The sequence below is a fragment of the Muscardinus avellanarius genome (assembly GCF_963383645.1).
Source record: "Muscardinus avellanarius genome assembly, chromosome: 8".
In the NCBI taxonomy this organism is placed as follows: Eukaryota; Metazoa; Chordata; class Mammalia; order Rodentia; family Gliridae; genus Muscardinus; species Muscardinus avellanarius.
In genome coordinates, this window is record NC_137794.1 from 98690032 (window position 1) to 98709847 (window position 19816).

Here is a 19816-nt window from a genome sequence, read left to right on the forward strand (position 1 = left end):
GTAATAAACATAAATGTATTAAATTCTGAAAATCAGAAGGTGTCAGATTTCAGTTGAAAGCAATACCAAATCATGTGCTGTCAACAATAAACTTACTTTAAATACAGTGGGTTTTGATGTTTATATTTTGTTTTAATATGAGCATGAAAACTTTTATCAAACAAACTGAAAATGGGAGAAAGTTTAAACTGCTCAGATGAGAAGTAACTCTTCAATGATTTTTTTTTTACTAGAATTTTTTTTCTTCCAATAGTTGATGTGATCATTTGTATTCACTAGAGCAGCAAGTCAGACAAGCCTAATACCTGGTTATGTTTCCTTAGCCATCACTTTGTCCTGATGAATAGAAAGTTGCTCTAGAATAAAATGCGCTATAATGCAGTTTTTTACAACTATAGTAAAACATTTATAATTCCACAGTTTTTATGATTTAGTAAAGTTTTTTTATAGAACTTTTTTAGATAAACTGAACTTTCTTTTTTAGAGGAAGAATGTATAACTTTTAGTTTAAGAGTAAGTAATAACACAAAAATAAAATAAAACTGTTTATTAAAATCTCTGCAAAGCTGGGCATGGTGGCACACGCTTGTAATCCCTGTGCTTGGGAGATGGAGACAGGAGGATCGCGCTGGTTCGAAGCTAGCCGTGCTGGCTTAAGAGACCCTGTTTCCAAATAAAAATATAAAATAGGTCTGGGAGTGTAGCCCGGGGTAGAAGGGTTTCCAGAAACCCCAGTACCACCAAAAAAAAATAAAAAATAAAATCTCTGCAAAAATGATGTCAATTAACTCTACAGAATAAATTAGTATTGAACCGTCTCCAAACTCATGATGAAATGAATTGACTTTCACACTTGAACTCTATGATAATAAAGTATATTTCAACCTATTTTCTTAGTTTGCTTGGCATATGGATTTTTTTTCCAAAGTTTTTTTTTTTTTTAAGTCTTAGCGTGAGGCCACATCTTTATCAGAGTTAGCAGCCTTTCTGGAGAAATCATCTTTAAGGTATGCCATATTTCTGTTTTTCAGGTCATACGGAAAGGAGAGGTGAGCTGCTGTTGGATTTGCACAGCCTGCAAAGAGAATGAATATGTACAAGACGAGTTCACCTGCAAAGCCTGTGACCTGGGCTGGTGGCCCAACGCAGACCTAACAGGTAGGACCAGGCTCACTTATAGACCTTGTGAGCTTTGAAAGACCTTCTCATATGCTCATCATTAAAGTGGAAGCAATTGGCTCAGTTGTCGTAGGTTAAGTCACAGAAAACACCTTGTAATGTTTTTGTCAAGCAGTATGTATCAACCTTTTATAAGTTTTCTATGATCTATTTTGAAAAGAAAGTTCACTGAAATATAGGTAAAAGTGAATTAATATGTGGTAGGATATTCTTTTGTGTGTGTATGTGTATGGTACTGTGGATTGAACCCAGGGATATGCTATTTCTGAGCTAAACCCCAGCCCTGTTTTTTTAGTTTGAAACACTCTTGCTACATTGCTGAGGACCTCTTTAAGTTGCTGAGACTGGCCCGGAACCTGCAATCCTCTTGTTGTAGCCTCCCAAGCACTATGACTACAGGTGTGCACCATCATGCCTGGCAGGAGATCCTGTTTTAGTCAATTTCCGTTTATTCTCTCTTTTTTAATTGTATTCAGACATTTCTTGCCATGTGAATTTATATTTGCAATAGTTTCTTGAACATCTACTATGTGTGAGTCACTACTATAGGCTCTAAATGTACAAAGAATTAAACACAATTCTCCTGGCTTTTATTTTGCTTAAAATTTATCAAGGAAGAAACATGTGAGAAAAAATAATTAAAAATATAAAAGGGATACTTATCAAGTGATATAGAGTTGATGGAAAGATAAAGAAACGAAAGGAATTCTAGAAAGTAACAACCTTGTAAAATGTTAATCCTGTTGGAAATAAATTAAAATGAGTATCAGAAAACTTTGAGAACTCACACAATATAAAGGCCCATTTTTTTAAAAAAGAAATTAGATCAGAATATTTTTGAAAGTAAAAACTGTAGTCACTCTTTTTAAAAATGTATTCTCTAACTAAAAGCTTGCTTTCAAAACATTTATGTGCCTAAAAATTACCCAGGAATTACCCATCTCCAGAGATTTTCATTTGCTAGTTTTGGAGTGGGACCAAGCAGATTCTGATGTAATTAGTTCTTGTCCTACCCATTGAGAAACAGGGCTCTCTGGCTCAAAGCCTAGTGCCTTAAACATTAGTTACCTAGTAAATGTTTGTTAAATTGATAGAATTAAAAAAAAGACTCATCCAAGTTCATCTAAATCAATGCAGTTGGTTGATAGAAAAATCACAAAACAAATCTAAGGACGTTTTCCCTGTGGGCTTAACAGTTCCCTCACTATGTAATGATCCCAAGATAGCATGCAATGGACTGGTTTTGAGGAGTCTTTTCAGCCTCCTTTTGGACTCAAGGCTCCTCTCTCATTGATCCTTTATCTTTGTTCTAATTTTTTTTTCTGATCCTCCTTCACAATATTATTTCCTGCTGGAAAACCTTTTCTTGTGTAAGCAGGTCCCACAGGGGTTCTTTGTGTTATGGAGTTGGGGATGGCTTAGCAGCCACTCCCCTCTACTGTTAAGCTGAGATCACAGCTCACTTGGAAGAGACTCAGGGACAAAAAGTGGCCCCTTTCTCAGGTTGGCCTTAGAAGCCAGACACTCTGGCTTTGAGGTAAAGATTTTTTCTTGCTTGCTTTTGAACTTTTCCAATTTTTTCCAATTGCTCTATTTTTACTTGAATTAGGGTTTAATGCATACATGAGAAAGAACATCTATTTTGAAACATCAAAATACAAAAAGTTTCATAAAGGTCTAATATGTTGTGATAATGGAAATCAGAGTTTGTTTTATTCCATGAAGAACTTTCAGTGTCTGCATTTTGTCAGTCCATTGATTAGGACTCTTTAACTAGTTGAGTACAAAATAAATCTTCCAATACTGTAAACAGGTGAATGGTAATACAATGACCTTCCTAAAGATCCATTACACTCTGATCTATCAATACATGCAAAAGTCACTTTAACAGGCAAAGGAGTCAAGCCAGGCAGTAGAACTGATTCTGCCTTTATCTCTACCAAGTAACGACTCTTGGATCATCTGTCCAGACTGTTTTGCAAATATTACAGTTGAGATTTTTCTTTCTTACTAATTTGTAATTTATAGGTATGTTTTAATGACACCTATTGTTTCTGTGGTCCTTCTAGACTCTGATATGAAAGGAAAATGAGATTCTATTTGTCACGTCCTTGGTGCCCTATCAAGCAGAGAGCAAGGGCAGAGTGCATGGCAATGTAATATTACGGTTGTCATGGTAACTGTAGTTGGGGAAAGAGAAAGCCCACTGGCACCGAATACCAAATATCAGTAGAAACACCTAGGAAAGTAATGGCATTGCCTTTAAGTTGGTGTTTTATTTTCATAGGTGTTTTTTTCTGACTAAATTTTAGTTAGAATGAGAAATCACCTTTGGAGAAATGATGTAATTTTGCTCAAGGTAGAATTTGTTAAAAAATCCTTAAGATCTCTTGTCAATATGGCTATATTTTATAATATAATCCCCAAATTCTAATATTAATGACTAAAACATAGTTTTTACATGTATTTAAAATTTTTTATTAGAATATGTTACATTCTGGCTATGAAAAGAAACCGGTATATTTTATTTAAAAAGAGATTTTTGAAGCTCTTCAGTTTCTCATATTTTATTCTTGGTAAATGCACATTTTAATTCAATATTTAAATTTCACACTTCATTTCTGATGATGTATAAACAAGGTTCTCTTCTGCAATGATATATGACTTGACAGTCATTTAATAATTCATAAACAAATTATAAGTAATCCCAAATGTCTTACTTTTAAAATATTAAATAGCATTAAAGGATTCCTCAAAAAGATAGACTACACTGAGACTTAATAGATATTAGCTGGGTGTGGTGCACACACCTGTAATACCAGTCCTTGAGAGGCTGAGATATGAGGATCTCCGGCTCAAGGATAGCCTATGCAACTTAATGAGGCCCTCCAAAACTTAGTGAGACCCTTTTTCAAAATATAAAAAAAAATAAGGTTACGGGTGCAGCTTGGACCAGGAATGTTCTTGGTTTCAATCCCCAGTACCGCAAAAACAAAAACAAATAATAACAACAACTACAACAATAATAACAACAGCAACAGCACCTAGAAATCAATTTTAGAGCAAATATTTAAAAATATTTTTCTCTATCCCAAGAGTTGCTGTGACCTCTTACTCTAATATTGCATCCATCAGCATTCTTGAAGCCATAATCTAAATGAAAGATTTACTTTTTACAGTTTCAGGCTCAGTCCATGTGAGGCCAGGGACCATGTGTTTCAGGGGATGGCAGAGAGAGTCAAGAGAGAGAACATGGGCTGTGCTCTTCACATCATGGAGTCTAGAATCAAGAGAGAGAGCGAGCAGGGGGAGAAGTAACCCTTTATATAATCCCCAAGGCTGCACCCCAGGGACCCACCTCCAGCCACACAGTACTGGCCTACTGGGAACCTCCCAGGTGAACCCATTACAATAGATTTATCCACTTTTGGAATTACCACCTTCATGGCTCAATTATATAAAACCTAAATATTAACAAATGAGTTTTTAGGGAACATTTTATATCTAACTATAATAATTATCTACTCACTTATTCTATAATATCCCCTACCACCTGTTTTGTACCAGGCATTTTTGGATAAACTAGGAATTCACAGGTGAATGATGCAAGCACATGAGAAGCTTCAACTAAAACTAGACATGTAAACAGCTCATTATAAGTCCTACAATAAGAACACATGGAAAATATCATATGAACACATAGAAAGAAGCAATTATTTATCCCTGTTAAGAGAAAAGCCTTGACAGAACAAGTAACCTATAAGCTGAAAATTTAATTATAAATAGCATTTCACTTTATAAGCAATTAATATTAATGAAAGAATATTAAGGAAAACATTTCTATGAAGACCTATAGAATCAAAGTAGTATATAAATGTCATGAACTGCCATAAGACACTTTGGATAAAATAATTATTGCCTTTACTTCTTGATTCATGTTAAATTTGACTCAAACTGATTATAAGGAAGCCTGATATTAAATTTTAGATTTCTTTTTTTACATTGGATATTACAAGCCCCCAGATAGTTGAGTCAAAGTTAAAAGTAGCCTCTGGTCCTCAGACCAAAGTTATTACCACTTCTCTGATTTTGCACAATAATTTGTAGTCTGCTAGAAGGAAACTGACTTAACCGCTGGTTCTGTGTTAACTATAACCTTGGATACATACTACATCATTGAGTTCTCAGGGCTTTAGACGTAGTATGCACAACTCCCATAAAGTTTTTTTTTTTTTTTTTTTTTTAGTAGATTCAGGACAGCTCTCTACTACTTGAAGACAATCCCCACCTTTTCTAGTCTTGAGATGAACCGAAATATCCAAGTAGTTGGATAATCTTTTTTTTTTTTTTTTTTTTTTTTTTTAACTGGGAATTGAACCCAGATCCCTTCTACCCCTAAACTATACTCCCATCCATTATTATTTTTATTTTTTTTTATTTTGTAACAGGATCTTTCTAGGTTTCTAGTCTGGCCTGGAATCTGCAATTCTCCTGTCTTAGTCTCCCAAGTACTAGGATTACAGGCATTTGCCACCATTCCCTACTAGATAACACTTTTATTAAATCCCAAAAATAGGATAAAATATCTTATTATGTTAAAGATATGGGCAATTGAAAATTATGTGCTAATTTTTTCAAGATCTCAAAGCTAAGGGCTTTCAAATTTAGGATATTTAATATGTTTTCATATGAAAAAAAAAAGCAAAAGTACAACTTCGAAGAAGCTAATTTAATCTCTATAAATCAGTCCTAATCTCCCAGTGAGTCTGTTTGGGGTGGGTCTGGATTAACATGGTAGCAACTGCTTTACAAAGAAGAAAAAATAATGTAAAATTTTCTCAAGAGAAAAAGCTATCAACATGGAGATGCCACCATGTTTCTGGGTGTTGTCATATCAAACTGCTGCTGCTATAGAAATACTTAATCTCCTTCTAGCATAAAGACATTTTTCTTTGTTTGCACATGGTATACTGTGTAGGATAGAGTTTCTTTGCAGTGAGCCTTGGGCAACTTTATGACTATTTATGGATACTCCCTTAATGTCTGTCTTTGACTTTTGCCCATGTTATGAAAATTAGGAGTTATGATATGTAGTTTGAAATTTGAAACTTCACCGGTGACAGGCAAACACAGTTTTCTTACTGATGTATTTCACTTGGCATAACTAATTCAACAGCCCGACTTGGCTTCATGTCTTGAGGGTGATAAAAAGACTCCACTAGAAATTTCTGCCTTGAGCTGTCTCAAAACCAATATTCATCATACAGATCTTGGTAGTTCAATCTGCAGATGAAGTGCATTGGATGTGAATTAGAGCTTGAACTGGATAATCTCTTGGGTTCTTGGCAATGATCTGCATTTCTCTCACTATTATACTTTTTTCCTTTAATTGGAAACACTACATGAATTTGTTATATGAGTCTTCTGAATCATTTCAGATTTGTGAAATTATGAAAAACTTACATACAGAAACCATGTTGGAAAAGTTAGCACAATTTACTTGTACATTATTTCTCAAATTATCTCAACTAACAATTGCTTATAGTAAAAAATTCGTTGAATTGGAATGATGATTAGCTTTTTAAAACATAGTACTGTATAAATTCCTATTCCTGGTAAGGAAAGAGTAAAGATGAGCTCAAAATTGTATAACTTTAAATAAATTGAAAAACAGGAATAAGCAAGAGTATACCAAAGAGATCATGAGATTATATATGTATGTATATATGTATATGCATATATATACATATATACATATATTTGTATACATATATACACACACAAGAATCTTATTTTGACAATTTTTATAGAAGACAACTGTGTGGTCATTGACTTGTTCAAAGGTTGTTGGGTTAGCAATCAATATATGGGCCTTCTGTTTCTACAGACTTTTCAGCAGAAGATTATCATTATTATTATTATTTTTTTTTTTTGGTGGAACTGGGGTTCCTGGAAACCCTTCTACCTCTGGGTTAAACTCCCAGACACATTTTTTTTTATATTTTTATTTGGAAACAGGGTCTTTTAAGCCAGTGAGGCTGGCTTTGAACCTGCGCAATCCTCCTGTCTCTCCTCCCAAGTGCAGGGATTACAAGCATGTGCCACCACGCCTGGCTGGCAGAAGCTTATTTTTAAATCACAAAATGTTGCATCTTCAGGAATATTAAGGTTCCTTTTTGCTTTTCCAGATGATTGGTAATGGTAAAGGCAACTTTACAAAGTTTAAGTTCATGAGTAAATCTTCCAAGGAATATGTTCCCATATCACTGGTTTTATAAGTTGCAATGGTCCAGCTAATAAATACAAATCTTTAGAAGACACACACATTATTTGAACTAGTGCATGTTTGTAAGTTGTAGAAGGGGCTGCTGTACACAATCTATTGGATCTATTCAAATAATTATTTTGTAGTTTTATCAGCCAATGTCCCACCTTCACAATCTCATCAGATTTATTCAATTATAAATTAAGTATGAACTAGCCACCTCTTCTGCTATCATGAACATATTTTATCATAGCTTTTAATCTGGGAGAAAATTTGTGCTTTCTAGAATGAGTTGTTTTATTTTTTATTTTATAAAGATTTTATTCAGTGTCTATCACCAGATAGTCATTTGGGTTCTGCTGCTTTTATCTTTATGGATCTTACAACAAGATCATTCTGGAATTTTTTCCAAATGTTTTCTGGCTTGACTTGTGTATCTATAATTGAATATTTAAGCATTTCCACTGATCTGTTATTGTAACAAATGATTTTATATAGGAGATCATATGGTAGGAAAAGATATTTTGTCAGAAGTCTAACCAGTATAAATATCTCTAAGATATTTATATTTCTAAATATTTTTTGCAGTGTTTATATGCTCTATACCTTTTCTACTATGAATCAGCCTTTAATACAATAATTATTTTAGCTGACATTAGTATGTCAAGTAATTAATATAATTATTTAATTTCAAAGAATAGCTGAAGACTAAAATATTTTTCTGAGTCTGAGAGTGTAGCTCAATGGTAGAGTGCTTATCTATTATGTACAGAGTCCTGGGTTCAATCTTTATAATGTCCAAAAAATGAATTATTCTGGAAGCACACCAACCATTTAGTTTAATTATGGTCTATTTATTACAGAAATTTGATATGCCATTGAGAAGGCCATCATTTAGTTATTAAAAGGATTAGAATGGGATAAAGCATTGGATTTCTTTATATTGATTGGACAATTTATTAAATATCAACTCTAAAATTTTCCCTTTTTCATTTTTAGTACAAAACCCATAGTAAAACCAACATTAAGTCAAGATTTCAAGCCAAGTGTGGTGGCGCATGCTTATAATCACCGTATTTGGGAGGCTGAGACAGGAGGATTGTAGTTTGAGGCCAGCCTTAGCTACTTAGTGAGACGCTTTGCAACTCAGTGAGAACTTATTTCAGAATAAAGAATAAAAAATCAGGCTGGAGGTATAGCTCAGAGATAGAATGCCCCTGGGTTCCATCCCCGTGCCAAAAAAAAAAAAAAAAGAAAAAGAATTCATACTTAAGTATTTAAAATTCTCTTCTGATCAGGAACACTTCTTAAATGACATAAATACAATACTGAGATTCTCCTTCATTGCCCAAGATTTATAAAGTTATTATATTATTAATATCACATCAGTGGATTTAAAATGAGATGGAGACATGAAAAATAACTTACAAATGGTACCTTATGTTTAAAATCCTATTTCAGACCTAAAAGTGATTTGACTATTTTAGTTTATGTATAAAATTTCTCTAAAGCAAGGAATCTAACTATTGTCTATTTAATTAAAAATTTTTATTTTGTGGCTGAATTAGATATCTCTTATTATGTAACAAATTACCTAAAATCTGCTAACTTAAAGCAAGATCTACTTACTATCGCAGAGTTTCAGTGGGTCAGGAATTGAACGGTTTAACTGGATCCTCTGCTTTATGATCTTTCAAAAGAGTGGAAATGGAGTCTAATCTGAAAGCTCAGTGAGAAGAAAACACTTCCAAACTCACTTACGTGGTTGTGGGCAATGATCCTCAAAGCTTGTTGGACTGAGGAGCTCAGTACTTTGCAGATGGTGGGCAAGGACTGCCCCTAGTTGTCATATGGGCCTCAGTATGGCAGGTTGCTTCACCAGAGTTAGCAAGAGACTGTTGGCTAGCAACATGCCATTTCCCAATATAACCTAAATCTTGAAGGTGACATTTGTCCACATTGATATATTTTATAGACTAGAAAGAATTCACAGGCTCTGCCCATACTCAGTTGGAGGGGATTACATATAAACATAAACATCAGGAGGTGGGGATCATTGATGACTATCTTAGAAGCTTCCTACCACAATAAGCCATATTTCTTTGATAGTGTCATGCTGTCTAATTACTTAGTCTAGAGTATGATGTAGCCTTTCATACTTATCCAACAAGAAACATTCATGATAATTTAGATATCAATGGTCATTTGTCTACTTTTGAGCTCTATCCCAATCCTTCTTCTTTTAAAATCTTTAAAATTTTTATTTTGAAATAGGGTCTTGATAAGTTGCTAAGGGTCTCTCTAAGTTGCTAAGGCTGGCCTTAGACTTATAATCTTCATTTTAGCCTCCCAAGTACTAGGATGACAGGTATGTGCCACTAAATCCTGCTGTCCCAACCGTTATAATTATTTCTGTGGAAATTTTTGTTTATAGCAATTTTGAGACAATAGCTATTTCTTGAACTATTATAAAGACTGTAGATATTTTCATATCTAAAGCAACTATAATTTGATCATATATAGGAATAACATTATATCTTGTCTGGAAACAGATCCTGTTTACTAAATCTATGGAGGTTTTGCCACAAACAATGAAAAAATGTTCTTCTAGTAACAATATTAAAGTATCAGTCATAACTGGGCATGGTGGTACATGCTTTTAATTCTAGCATTTGGGAGACAGAGACTGGAGGATCACAGTTCTCGTACAGGTACTTAGCAAGGCCATACACAACTCGGTGACACCTTGTTTCAAAAATAAAGACTAAAAAGCTAGGCATAGTGGCACACACTTGTAATCCCCTCTCTTGAGAGGCAGAGACAGGAGGATTGCGCTGGTTCGAAGCCAGCCTTGCTGGCTTAAGAGACCCTGTTTCCAAATAAAAGTATAAAATAGGTCTGAGAGTGCAGCCCGGAGCTGGAAGGGTTTCCAGGAACCTCAGTACCACCAAAATAAACAAATAAATAAAATAATAAAATAAAATAAAAAAATAAAAATAAAAATAAAGACTAAAAAATAGGACTGGGGTGTAGCTTGGAGGTACAATGCTTCTGGGTTCTATCCCCAGTAACACACACACACACACACACACACACACACACACACACACACACATACACACACAGTATCTCTCATATATTTTTAGTATCTAAGGGACCTGAGAAGAAGAAGGCTTGCCAATCACTTTTGGTAAACTGGTCATCATTTTAACAGGTCTTTAAATGTTAGCACCCAAGACCAAGTTATATTTGACACTTCCCTGGGCCTGTGTCTTCATGTGATCTCAATGGACCCTTTCTTACACATTCAGCAGAAAAAGACAATTGAACTCAAAACTGGACTAAACCAAACAAATGATCCTGGGAAAGTCTGTAGAAATAGGAAAGGTGATGAGACTAAATGTAGTTGGCCTTCGATATCTGCTGGTTCTGCATCTGTGGAGCCAACCAGCCTAAGTAGAAAACATTAAGAAAAAATTTTCATTGTTGCTAATGTGTACTGTGTTGTTTATACTGTGATGATTGGGCCTGTACTAAACTCATACTGACATTTTTCTTGACATTATTTCCTACAACATAGCACAACAATGTACAGAGCATTTCTATCATATTAAGTGGTATAAGTAATCTAGTAGGAAGTACATAGGTTATATGCAAACAAATTGCCATTTTTATCTAAAAGACTTAAACTTCTGCAGATTTTGTTATTAGTGAGGGGTGGTACTGGAACCAGTTTCCCAGGGATACTGAGGGAACATTGTATGTGAAATTAAGACAAAAAACAAAAGTTTAGTTTATGGCTTCCTAGAGCAAGGGATAACTATGCTAGTCAAGTGAATCTTCTCTGAGCTGGAGACTGGCTCATCTTATGTAGAGATTTTGGAAAGTGCTGACAACAAGGATTGGCAAGCTTCCAGAGCATGAACATCATCTTAGAAGCAAATACTTACCTGAGACTGTTGTGGATTTGTTTGTCCTTACTCACTGAGGTGATCTTGTGCCCTGCTCATGATCATCAGAAGCGAGGGCTAACACGCATTGGTTGGGATAAAAAAAAAAAAAAAAAAACATGTTCACTTGATGCCAGTTGGTGTTGATTGACTGAAGAGACTTAAAACAGGCTCTGGTGGTCCCTGGATGCCAGTAATAAAGCACAGTGAGTCTTTCCTTACATTCATGGCAATGTTTTTACTCTCACAATTTGGGAAATGCTAGCACAGACCAAATACAAAATCCTGTGAAAGGATTGTCTCCAGAGCCTGACAAAAATTTCTCTCACTCTGAAATACAAAGCAGATTTTATTCTCCATCTAGAGGGAAAAAAATAAACAAGGCATTTCAGAACACTGCGCTGGTCCTTTCAGGAGATGTGTGAAGAGATTTCCTTCTTCTTTGGTATGTCTATTAGAGACTACTTACTCAAGACTCACATCATACAGGACCAGTAGGAATTTAAGTGAGTAATGTAGAATTATGTGGGAAAGAGGAAAATGAAGATTCTTCTACAAAACTCTATTTAAATTGATGTTCAAAATACCCTGCTGGCCAAATAAACTTGTCTATGAGTCATACTTGCCTATGGAAAATGGCTGTTTTATAATTTTTTTTTAAATGTCAGTTTACTTCTTACTTACTCTATTACCACCACTTAATCTTCACTGAAACACAGTTTGCTTTTTCTTTCTCCTCTGATAATGTAGAACTAAACCACGAAGAGCTATATGATGACAACCACTTATAATGCATGTGTTAAAAGGTATCTCTATAGGTTCTAGTAGGTCAAGTTAGGGTTCTAGTGAGATTAAGTTCGGGACATGATATTCCAGGGAAGACAAGAAGGATATTTTTGGGTAACATTGAGAAATTTTATAAGAAACACAGAATAACATAAATCATGAAGAATGCAGGGATAGCTCTGTCTCTGGTAGGCGTAAGGGCAGCCATGACTGCTCAGCTGCAATCTCAGATTCACGTTGAAATCATTTTTCCCATCAGGCTGTGAGCGCATTCCTGTCCGCTATCTCGAGTGGAGCAACATCGAATCCATCATCGCCATCGCCTTTTCTTGCCTGGGCATCCTTGTGACTCTGTTTGTCACCCTCATCTTCGTGCTGTACCGGGACACGCCCGTGGTGAAATCCTCCAGTCGCGAGCTCTGTTACATCATCCTAGCTGGCATCTTCCTGGGCTACGTGTGCCCTTTCACTCTCATCGCCAAGCCTACCACCACGTCCTGCTACCTCCAGCGCCTCCTGGTTGGCCTCTCCTCCGCCATGTGCTACTCGGCTTTAGTGACCAAAACCAATCGCATCGCGCGCATCCTGGCTGGCAGCAAGAAGAAGATCTGTACCCGCAAGCCCCGGTTCATGAGTGCCTGGGCCCAGGTCATCATCGCTTCCATTTTGATCAGTGTGCAGCTAACGCTGGTGGTAACCTTGATCATCATGGAACCGCCCATGCCCATTCTGTCCTACCCAAGTATCAAGGAAGTCTACCTTATCTGCAACACCAGCAACCTGGGTGTGGTGGCCCCTGTGGGCTACAACGGACTCCTCATCATGAGCTGTACCTACTATGCCTTCAAGACCCGCAACGTGCCCGCCAACTTCAACGAGGCCAAATACATCGCCTTCACCATGTACACCACCTGCATCATCTGGCTAGCTTTTGTGCCCATTTACTTTGGAAGCAACTATAAGATCATCACCACCTGCTTCGCAGTGAGCCTCAGTGTCACGGTGGCCCTGGGGTGCATGTTTACTCCCAAGATGTACATCATCATCGCCAAGCCGGAGAGGAACGTCCGTAGTGCCTTCACCACCTCCGACGTAGTGCGCATGCACGTGGGCGACGGCAAGCTGCCCTGCCGCTCCAACACCTTCCTCAACATCTTCCGAAGAAAGAAGCCGGGGGCTGGGAACGCCAAGTGAGTGCTCCCACCTGGGCTTGTCCCTCCTCTCTCCCCCTCTCCTATCCGTCCAAATTGTTTCGCTTTACTTTCTTGTCCTTTCTTAATCTCTCTCTCCCTTTTTCAAATCTCACATTCTGTGGCAACAAGGATGGTAGAACTAAAAGTCCTCTTTGTGTCCATTGCTTTTTAGCAGCAAGGAGCATAAACCAACAACGAGCTGATCACGTCCCCATTTTTATTCAGCAGCTCAAACTTTACCTATGCAAGAACTTTTTTTTTTTTTTTTTTTTTTTTTAATATGGGGCCTCCCTCTATGAGGGATCAGCAAACCTCTGCGGTCTGGGTTGGAGATGAAAGCACTACTTCTAATCTATAGACCATGGTTGAAGATAGCTTCTGATTTATTTTTATCATTCTGGAATCATACTATTGCTGATTGGGGATGGAAGGCATAGAAATTATGCACCCAGAGAAATTGCCATTTTAAAGTTGGCATCATGTATATCCTGAAATAAGGTCTCTTAAGTAACTACTTTATTATTTCTCTCTTATTTATTAAAGGTTAACATATATTGTAGTAAAAAATTCCACTGCCCTATAAATGAACGAGGCTATATCTCTACTTCAAGGTCATGAACAGAATGGTTTCTTAGACACAAAGTACCTAGACAAATAAGAAACCAGATAAGAATGCTGAACCCCAGAGATGATGAACTCCAACTTTGAGAGGCAATGTGAACATCAAAATTCATATGATTTATATTCTGGTCATTCTTTGGGTTGTTTGTGTAATAAACACATTCCTATCTTTTCCTGATTCTGTCTTCAGAAGACAAACGTATGTTAAATGTTTATGCATATCATCTGAAACCCATGAAAACAAATTCCATGTCACATTTACAAATTTTAAAATGACATGGTTTCTTGAAGTTCTAAAGGTAATTGGATTACCCCCAAATTAAGCAATTTCTCATTAGTGCATGAATTTTATTCTGGAACAATCCTTTAAAAGTAAAGAATTTTAATAGGAACAATTATATGCATCATTTTACAACTACTCTATTCAGCTCTACCAGTCAGAAAGGTAAGAGGGATAGATGTTATTTATTTATTTTTTTACTTTCTGAGTGAGAAAACTACACCATTATCAATTTGTATAGCTTTTAAATATAAATCAATTTAGCCCTTCTTTGTCCAGGTTATAAGTTGGTATGACTTTTTAAAAAAGTTTTAACATATGGGTCTTATATTTTTATGTGCCAATCAGCAAGTTGGACATCTTTTACATAGAATCATGTAATTTGTGCATCTGATGAGGAAGTCATTGGGAAAATGTATCTTTGAAATCCATAATGTTGTTATTATTTCAAAGAAAAATATCCCTGAGTTTTACCAATGTCAGGATGAAGTTGATCATTTGTGTTTGCTTCTTACTGTTTCAGTTCCAAGTTCTTTGTGAGAGATCGATCATAAAAGTAGCTTAGTACTTTTCCCCTGGCCATGGTTTTTCATTCTAGCCACCATTCCCTTGGTAGCTATCTCCTGACATGGAGTTTTTAGAAAGCATGGAAGCAAAACAACAGCGCTATGACAGGAGGAAACGACCACCACAACCAACACCACAACAAAAGAGTAGGTCATTAGACACAGTATAGAGATGCAAATTGGCATCTTAGCAATTTTCATTAAGAGGGAACGAATGAAGGAAACAAAATGAAAAGAAAGAAGATGCTCTTTGGAATGGCCACAGGGAGGAAGAGATCCCCTCTAATGTGTCACACATGGTGTCTTGAGGGTTACACTCCGCCAACCACCGCGATGTAGCTCTACCTTCCTAACTGTGCTGGCTTTGTTTTGGTTCTTCAGAAACTCCCATCTGATGTTTGGCCATGAGTCACTTCTGAAATCTGTTCCTCTGAGAACCCATAGGATTAAGACACCTTATGTTAGTGTCTAGGAGAGCTTACCCAGTTGTTCCATATAGAGATCCACAGGGCCACCTGCCCAAGGGATCTGTGGCTTGAGAGCAGTGAGCAAGGCTGGCTGCTGGGGTGGAGCTATCTGTCCTTACATTACATTGAAAATGCTTGGCCCGTCTCATGAAGCCAGACACCTTGGTATGTTTGGACCACTTCCCCACACCTGAGCTGCTTTCCTTATAATTGGAGCAAAAAATTCCCTTCACTACTATGAATTCAGAATTTAATTTCATTTGGGATCTTGCATTTGAGAGAAAAATCAGCTTAGTCTAAATAAGCGGATTTGTCTAGGAAGTGATGATTTTACCTGAAGTTGTTTAACTATTAGCTTTAATTTATCAAGCATAGTCTTACTACAATATTGAGAAGTCTAGTTCTAATTAAGCATTCCAACTTGGCACTTTTTAAGTACAATTGGTAGCTTTTCCAATATGCACCATACAAGTGAGCTGACCCACAGAGGATATTTGGGGCTAAACTTTTATGGAAAATATCTATTCTACTGTTGCTTTTGTAGTAACTCTTTATGAGATAATTTAAAAATATAAATCTCAGGGTCTATATCTTTACCTTTTTATTGCCATTTGATATATTCCTGTTTTGTCTCCAAAGTTATAAATCCCCCAAAGCAATCTAATGTTTTCCGCACCAATAAAAATCTAGCAGAGTTTGCCAACTGAAGCAAGGGGTTGAAAACTCTAGAGAATGCATCACCCAATGAGTTTATGACCATTCTGGATGTGTAATTCTTGCATTTATGGTGCACTGAGAGCATTTAGCAATCTGCACATACAGCTATAAACCCAGAGCAAATGCTTGTAATGAAGAACTTCCAGCCGATCTGTGGGATCTGTGGGAACATTGTGCTAAGGATATTGTTGCTTGTCTAACCACATTCTCATCACAGGTTGTTTCAGAGATGCATATAAAGGATGGATTTGCATGTCTACTTTTGCAAAGTATACTTACATATTTTATCTTACTCATAGCCCGATATTTGACACCACCAAAATTTTGAGCCCTTCCATTACATTTTATGAAATATAATTCAGGAGGAGTTTCATCAATAAATTTGGTGTTTGGTTTACTTATTTATAGTCAGAGGTCCTTTTAGTCATAAACAGACCCCGGAAGATCAACTAGTAGATGATGGCGCTTGACAACTCTAATCTTTTAGCCTTTTTTAAAAACTGTGTTCAAGTAGGAAAACATTAGCTTGATTTTAATCTAAATATATCAGAAATTTTCTCTTTTTTGGCAATAAAAGAAACAGAAACCCCTGGACATTCATAAGTAAGTTAACTATTTAGGTCCAAGTTATTTATCCTTCCTTTCAAGGCAAAATGAGTTAATAGTATTCAACTGGGGATTTAAAAATCTATGTAAATGATGTGATTATTTGAAAATAATTTTATCAATGACTCAATGTCAAAGTATCGTTTTTAGTTATTTTCTGGCTAAGGAAATGCCATGACTGCCAGACAGCTCAATGGTATTGGGGCTGAAATGTGACAACCCATTTCTGAACCAGGAGTATTTCCTCTTTTTAGAGTTCTTGTGCAACTGATCTTGACAAATGAAGTCCAAGCGAAAAGTATAGAAATATGAAATGAAGTTAGGGACTGATAGAGGACAAAGCAGCTCCCCAAAAAAGGGAGGTCACCAGAAAGAGAGTGAACTCGAAGCCCTTGGGGTGGGGGTGGGGGCTTTAAACCTTCCCGAGCTGTATCTGTTCTATTATGATTGGCCAGAATTGGGTTTTGAGGAATCAATGGTTTTGTATAATTTTGATCCTTAATTTGAAGGATTATCTGTGGGCTGGTCAGATAATCCTGACCTGGAACCCATCAGTCTCTCACCTGCCATCTCACCTCCCCAGCCTCACAGCAAGGGGGGTGCAGATGGCTGATTTCATTCTTCCTTTCCCAGGTCCTCTGCCCTGCCTCACGTCTTTGACCTTTTGTATCTACAATTATGTACAAAACCAAAAGCAGTTGCAACCACAAAAATGATATCATATTGATACAGGAATGCAATTTTAAAAATACATTAAGGCAATAGAATTTTATTATGCTTCAGAAATTTGTTCTTATATACTTTAGTATGGTTTTGTTGAATACATGAGCTAAGTGAAGTACTAAATGGAATGATTTTCTGAGAAAATTTCCCCATTGGTTCTCTGCTAGTAACATGTTGTGTCCATAAGTAGAAGCAAATAAACCTAGAGTATTAATCGTTATACCCCAGTTAACATTTTGACTTGTCTTTTCTTCTTTGATTAGGAAAGGAAACCTTATAATGAGCCAAGGGATATCACAATTGAACGGCAGCAACATCTTCCACCCTGTAATAAGAACTCACTTAGTATTCTGGCTTGTAAATAAGAAATATTTGTCATTTGGAAATTAGTTTTTCTTTAATTTTAGTATGTATATATTTACAAATGATTATAATTCTTCATTTTAGTTTAGCATTAGCATCAGGAAATTTTATTGAAACAGTTTTCTTTAAATATTACTCCTTGATAGGAACATTAATGGGATCTGTTCATCATTCATTTATGCAGTCAATCATTGTATCATCAGTAAATATAAAAGTATTTAGGTATCTGATGTTCTGCTAGGTACTAGTCAGGCTAAAAATGATATGAGAAAGGCAGTAAGTGCACCAATCCTGCAGCACCTTAGTATAAGAAAATATACGTATTTAGTGTTAAGAGCTATAATAGAGGACAATAGAACTTCTTGAGTGTATAAGGAAGAAAGAGATAAAGTTTTCCTATGAATTAGTATCTGTGGAAGGAATGGAAAGATATTTTGGTAAAAACAGCATTTGCACTGGACCGTAAAGTGTTTTTCCCAGCAAAAGACATTGTAGTAGGGTAAAAACATTCCACATACAGAAAATAATAGAAGTGAAGATTTAGAAATGTTGGGCCCTAACGTGAGATCCTGTATGAATGAAGCACATGGAGGGTCGAGAAAGGCCTGGCTCTAGGAATTCCTGCAGACTAGCACTTGCTCACAAGAATCCAAATAGCAGAAAGACGGTGGTAGTGAGACAAGAAAGAAAGTGTGACAGTGGAGTGCCTGACTCCAAAGAACGTGGCGTTGTGGGTGGTTGGCACTGGGTCTCTCTTTGCTGTGTATGTAATGGCTGAAGTTATAGCAGGATGGAAAAGAGACCAAGACAAGAAAGAAATTTATTTTGGCATGGGCAACACCAGGAAGACAAGGACCAGCACCCCAAATACTGCCTTCCAGCTGCTGAAAATAGTTCCAGAATTATATAGGAGAACAATGACAGGGACCCAGAAAGGACCCAGATGTCTGTTTGCAGTCTTGATGAAATTGTGGCCTGGCTCATCATTATCTCAGCTTCCTTGTGCAGAGTCTTGCTGGCCTCACAGAAGGTGCTACCACAAAAATCTCAAAGAGAGAAAAGGTCAACAGGACTAAATGGAGTTGGTTAGGGCAATGGCCAACTCTTCCTACAAATCCAAGGAGCCTCTGTTATGGTGGGTAAATGTGTAGATGCAGGAGGAGGGAAGATTATCAATAGCAGTATTCTAATGAAATTTTGATAATTTTTTGTAAACCACATGGTATATTATAGGTTTTGTAGTTTTGTGATCACGTGTAAGCTTTATGGGACAAGGTTGGCTAGAAGCTGACTAAATAATTAAAATTTAAAATTCAAGTTTAAAATTTTTAAACTAGCCCAGTAAAAAGAAAATTGAACCCAAGATATGTATATGGTAAAATATATCCAAGTTTAATTCATTAGAGCTATAATACTAGTTACGAAAGCTGAAAGAAGGAATTAAAAGGAGAATATGAGTCTCAAGATTTGAGCCTGGGAGATGGGGGAAACGCAGTTACTATAAAACAGAAAATATAGAGTAGGAGAGGGAGATGTTGATGGGTTGGGATTCAGACTTATTGATTGAAATGCTATAAAGACAGCCAAGGGATGCATGTACAAGACTCAGAAATTCAATCTGTTGCCGAGGAGAAAGGTCTCAGCAAGAGCTCGGGATAGAAAGCTCAATTGTCAGTGCTGAAAGTGGCTAAGAGAATAGTGATCATCTGAGAAAAAAAGAAAATAGAAGGAAGAATGTTAGGAAGCACTTTCACTTGAGAGATAAGATGAAGAGGGAAGATTTAAGGACAATAGACAAAAAAGTAATGAAACAAAATGGGGAAAACAGCAGAACAGTATTGTGGAAACCAAAGAGCAGCCTGTCTCAGTCAACTTAGCTGCCATAACAAAATACCTCAGACTGGGTAGCTTAAGCATCAGAAATTTATTTTCTCAGAGTTCATGAGGCTGTAAGCCCGAGGTCACCCTGCCACTGTGATCTGTTTCTCATGAGAGCTCTCCTTTTGAGTTGCAGATGACCACCTTCTTGGCCAGAGGGAGCAGAAGCACTTTGGAAAAAAGACAAAGACAGCTTCCCCCCAACACATATGCAAGAGAGAC

At 36.5% G+C, this 19816-nt stretch overlaps 1 protein-coding gene across 3 annotated transcripts in view; it reads left to right on the plus strand.

Annotated features, from left to right (window-relative positions):
• Nucleotides 1–19816, plus strand: part of GRM1 (glutamate metabotropic receptor 1) — a gene marked incomplete at both ends in the record, with an annotated part of 393668 nt that overhangs the window by 341305 nt on the left and 32547 nt on the right. For all 3 annotated transcript variants that reach the window (XM_080700546.1, XM_080700547.1, XM_080700548.1), the window contains 2 exons: nucleotides 1032–1158; nucleotides 12440–13370. In XM_080700546.1, coding sequence (XP_080556672.1) covers nucleotides 1032–1158; nucleotides 12440–13370 — 1058 coding nt within the window. The remainder of the gene's footprint in view (nucleotides 1–1031; nucleotides 1159–12439; nucleotides 13371–19816) is intronic.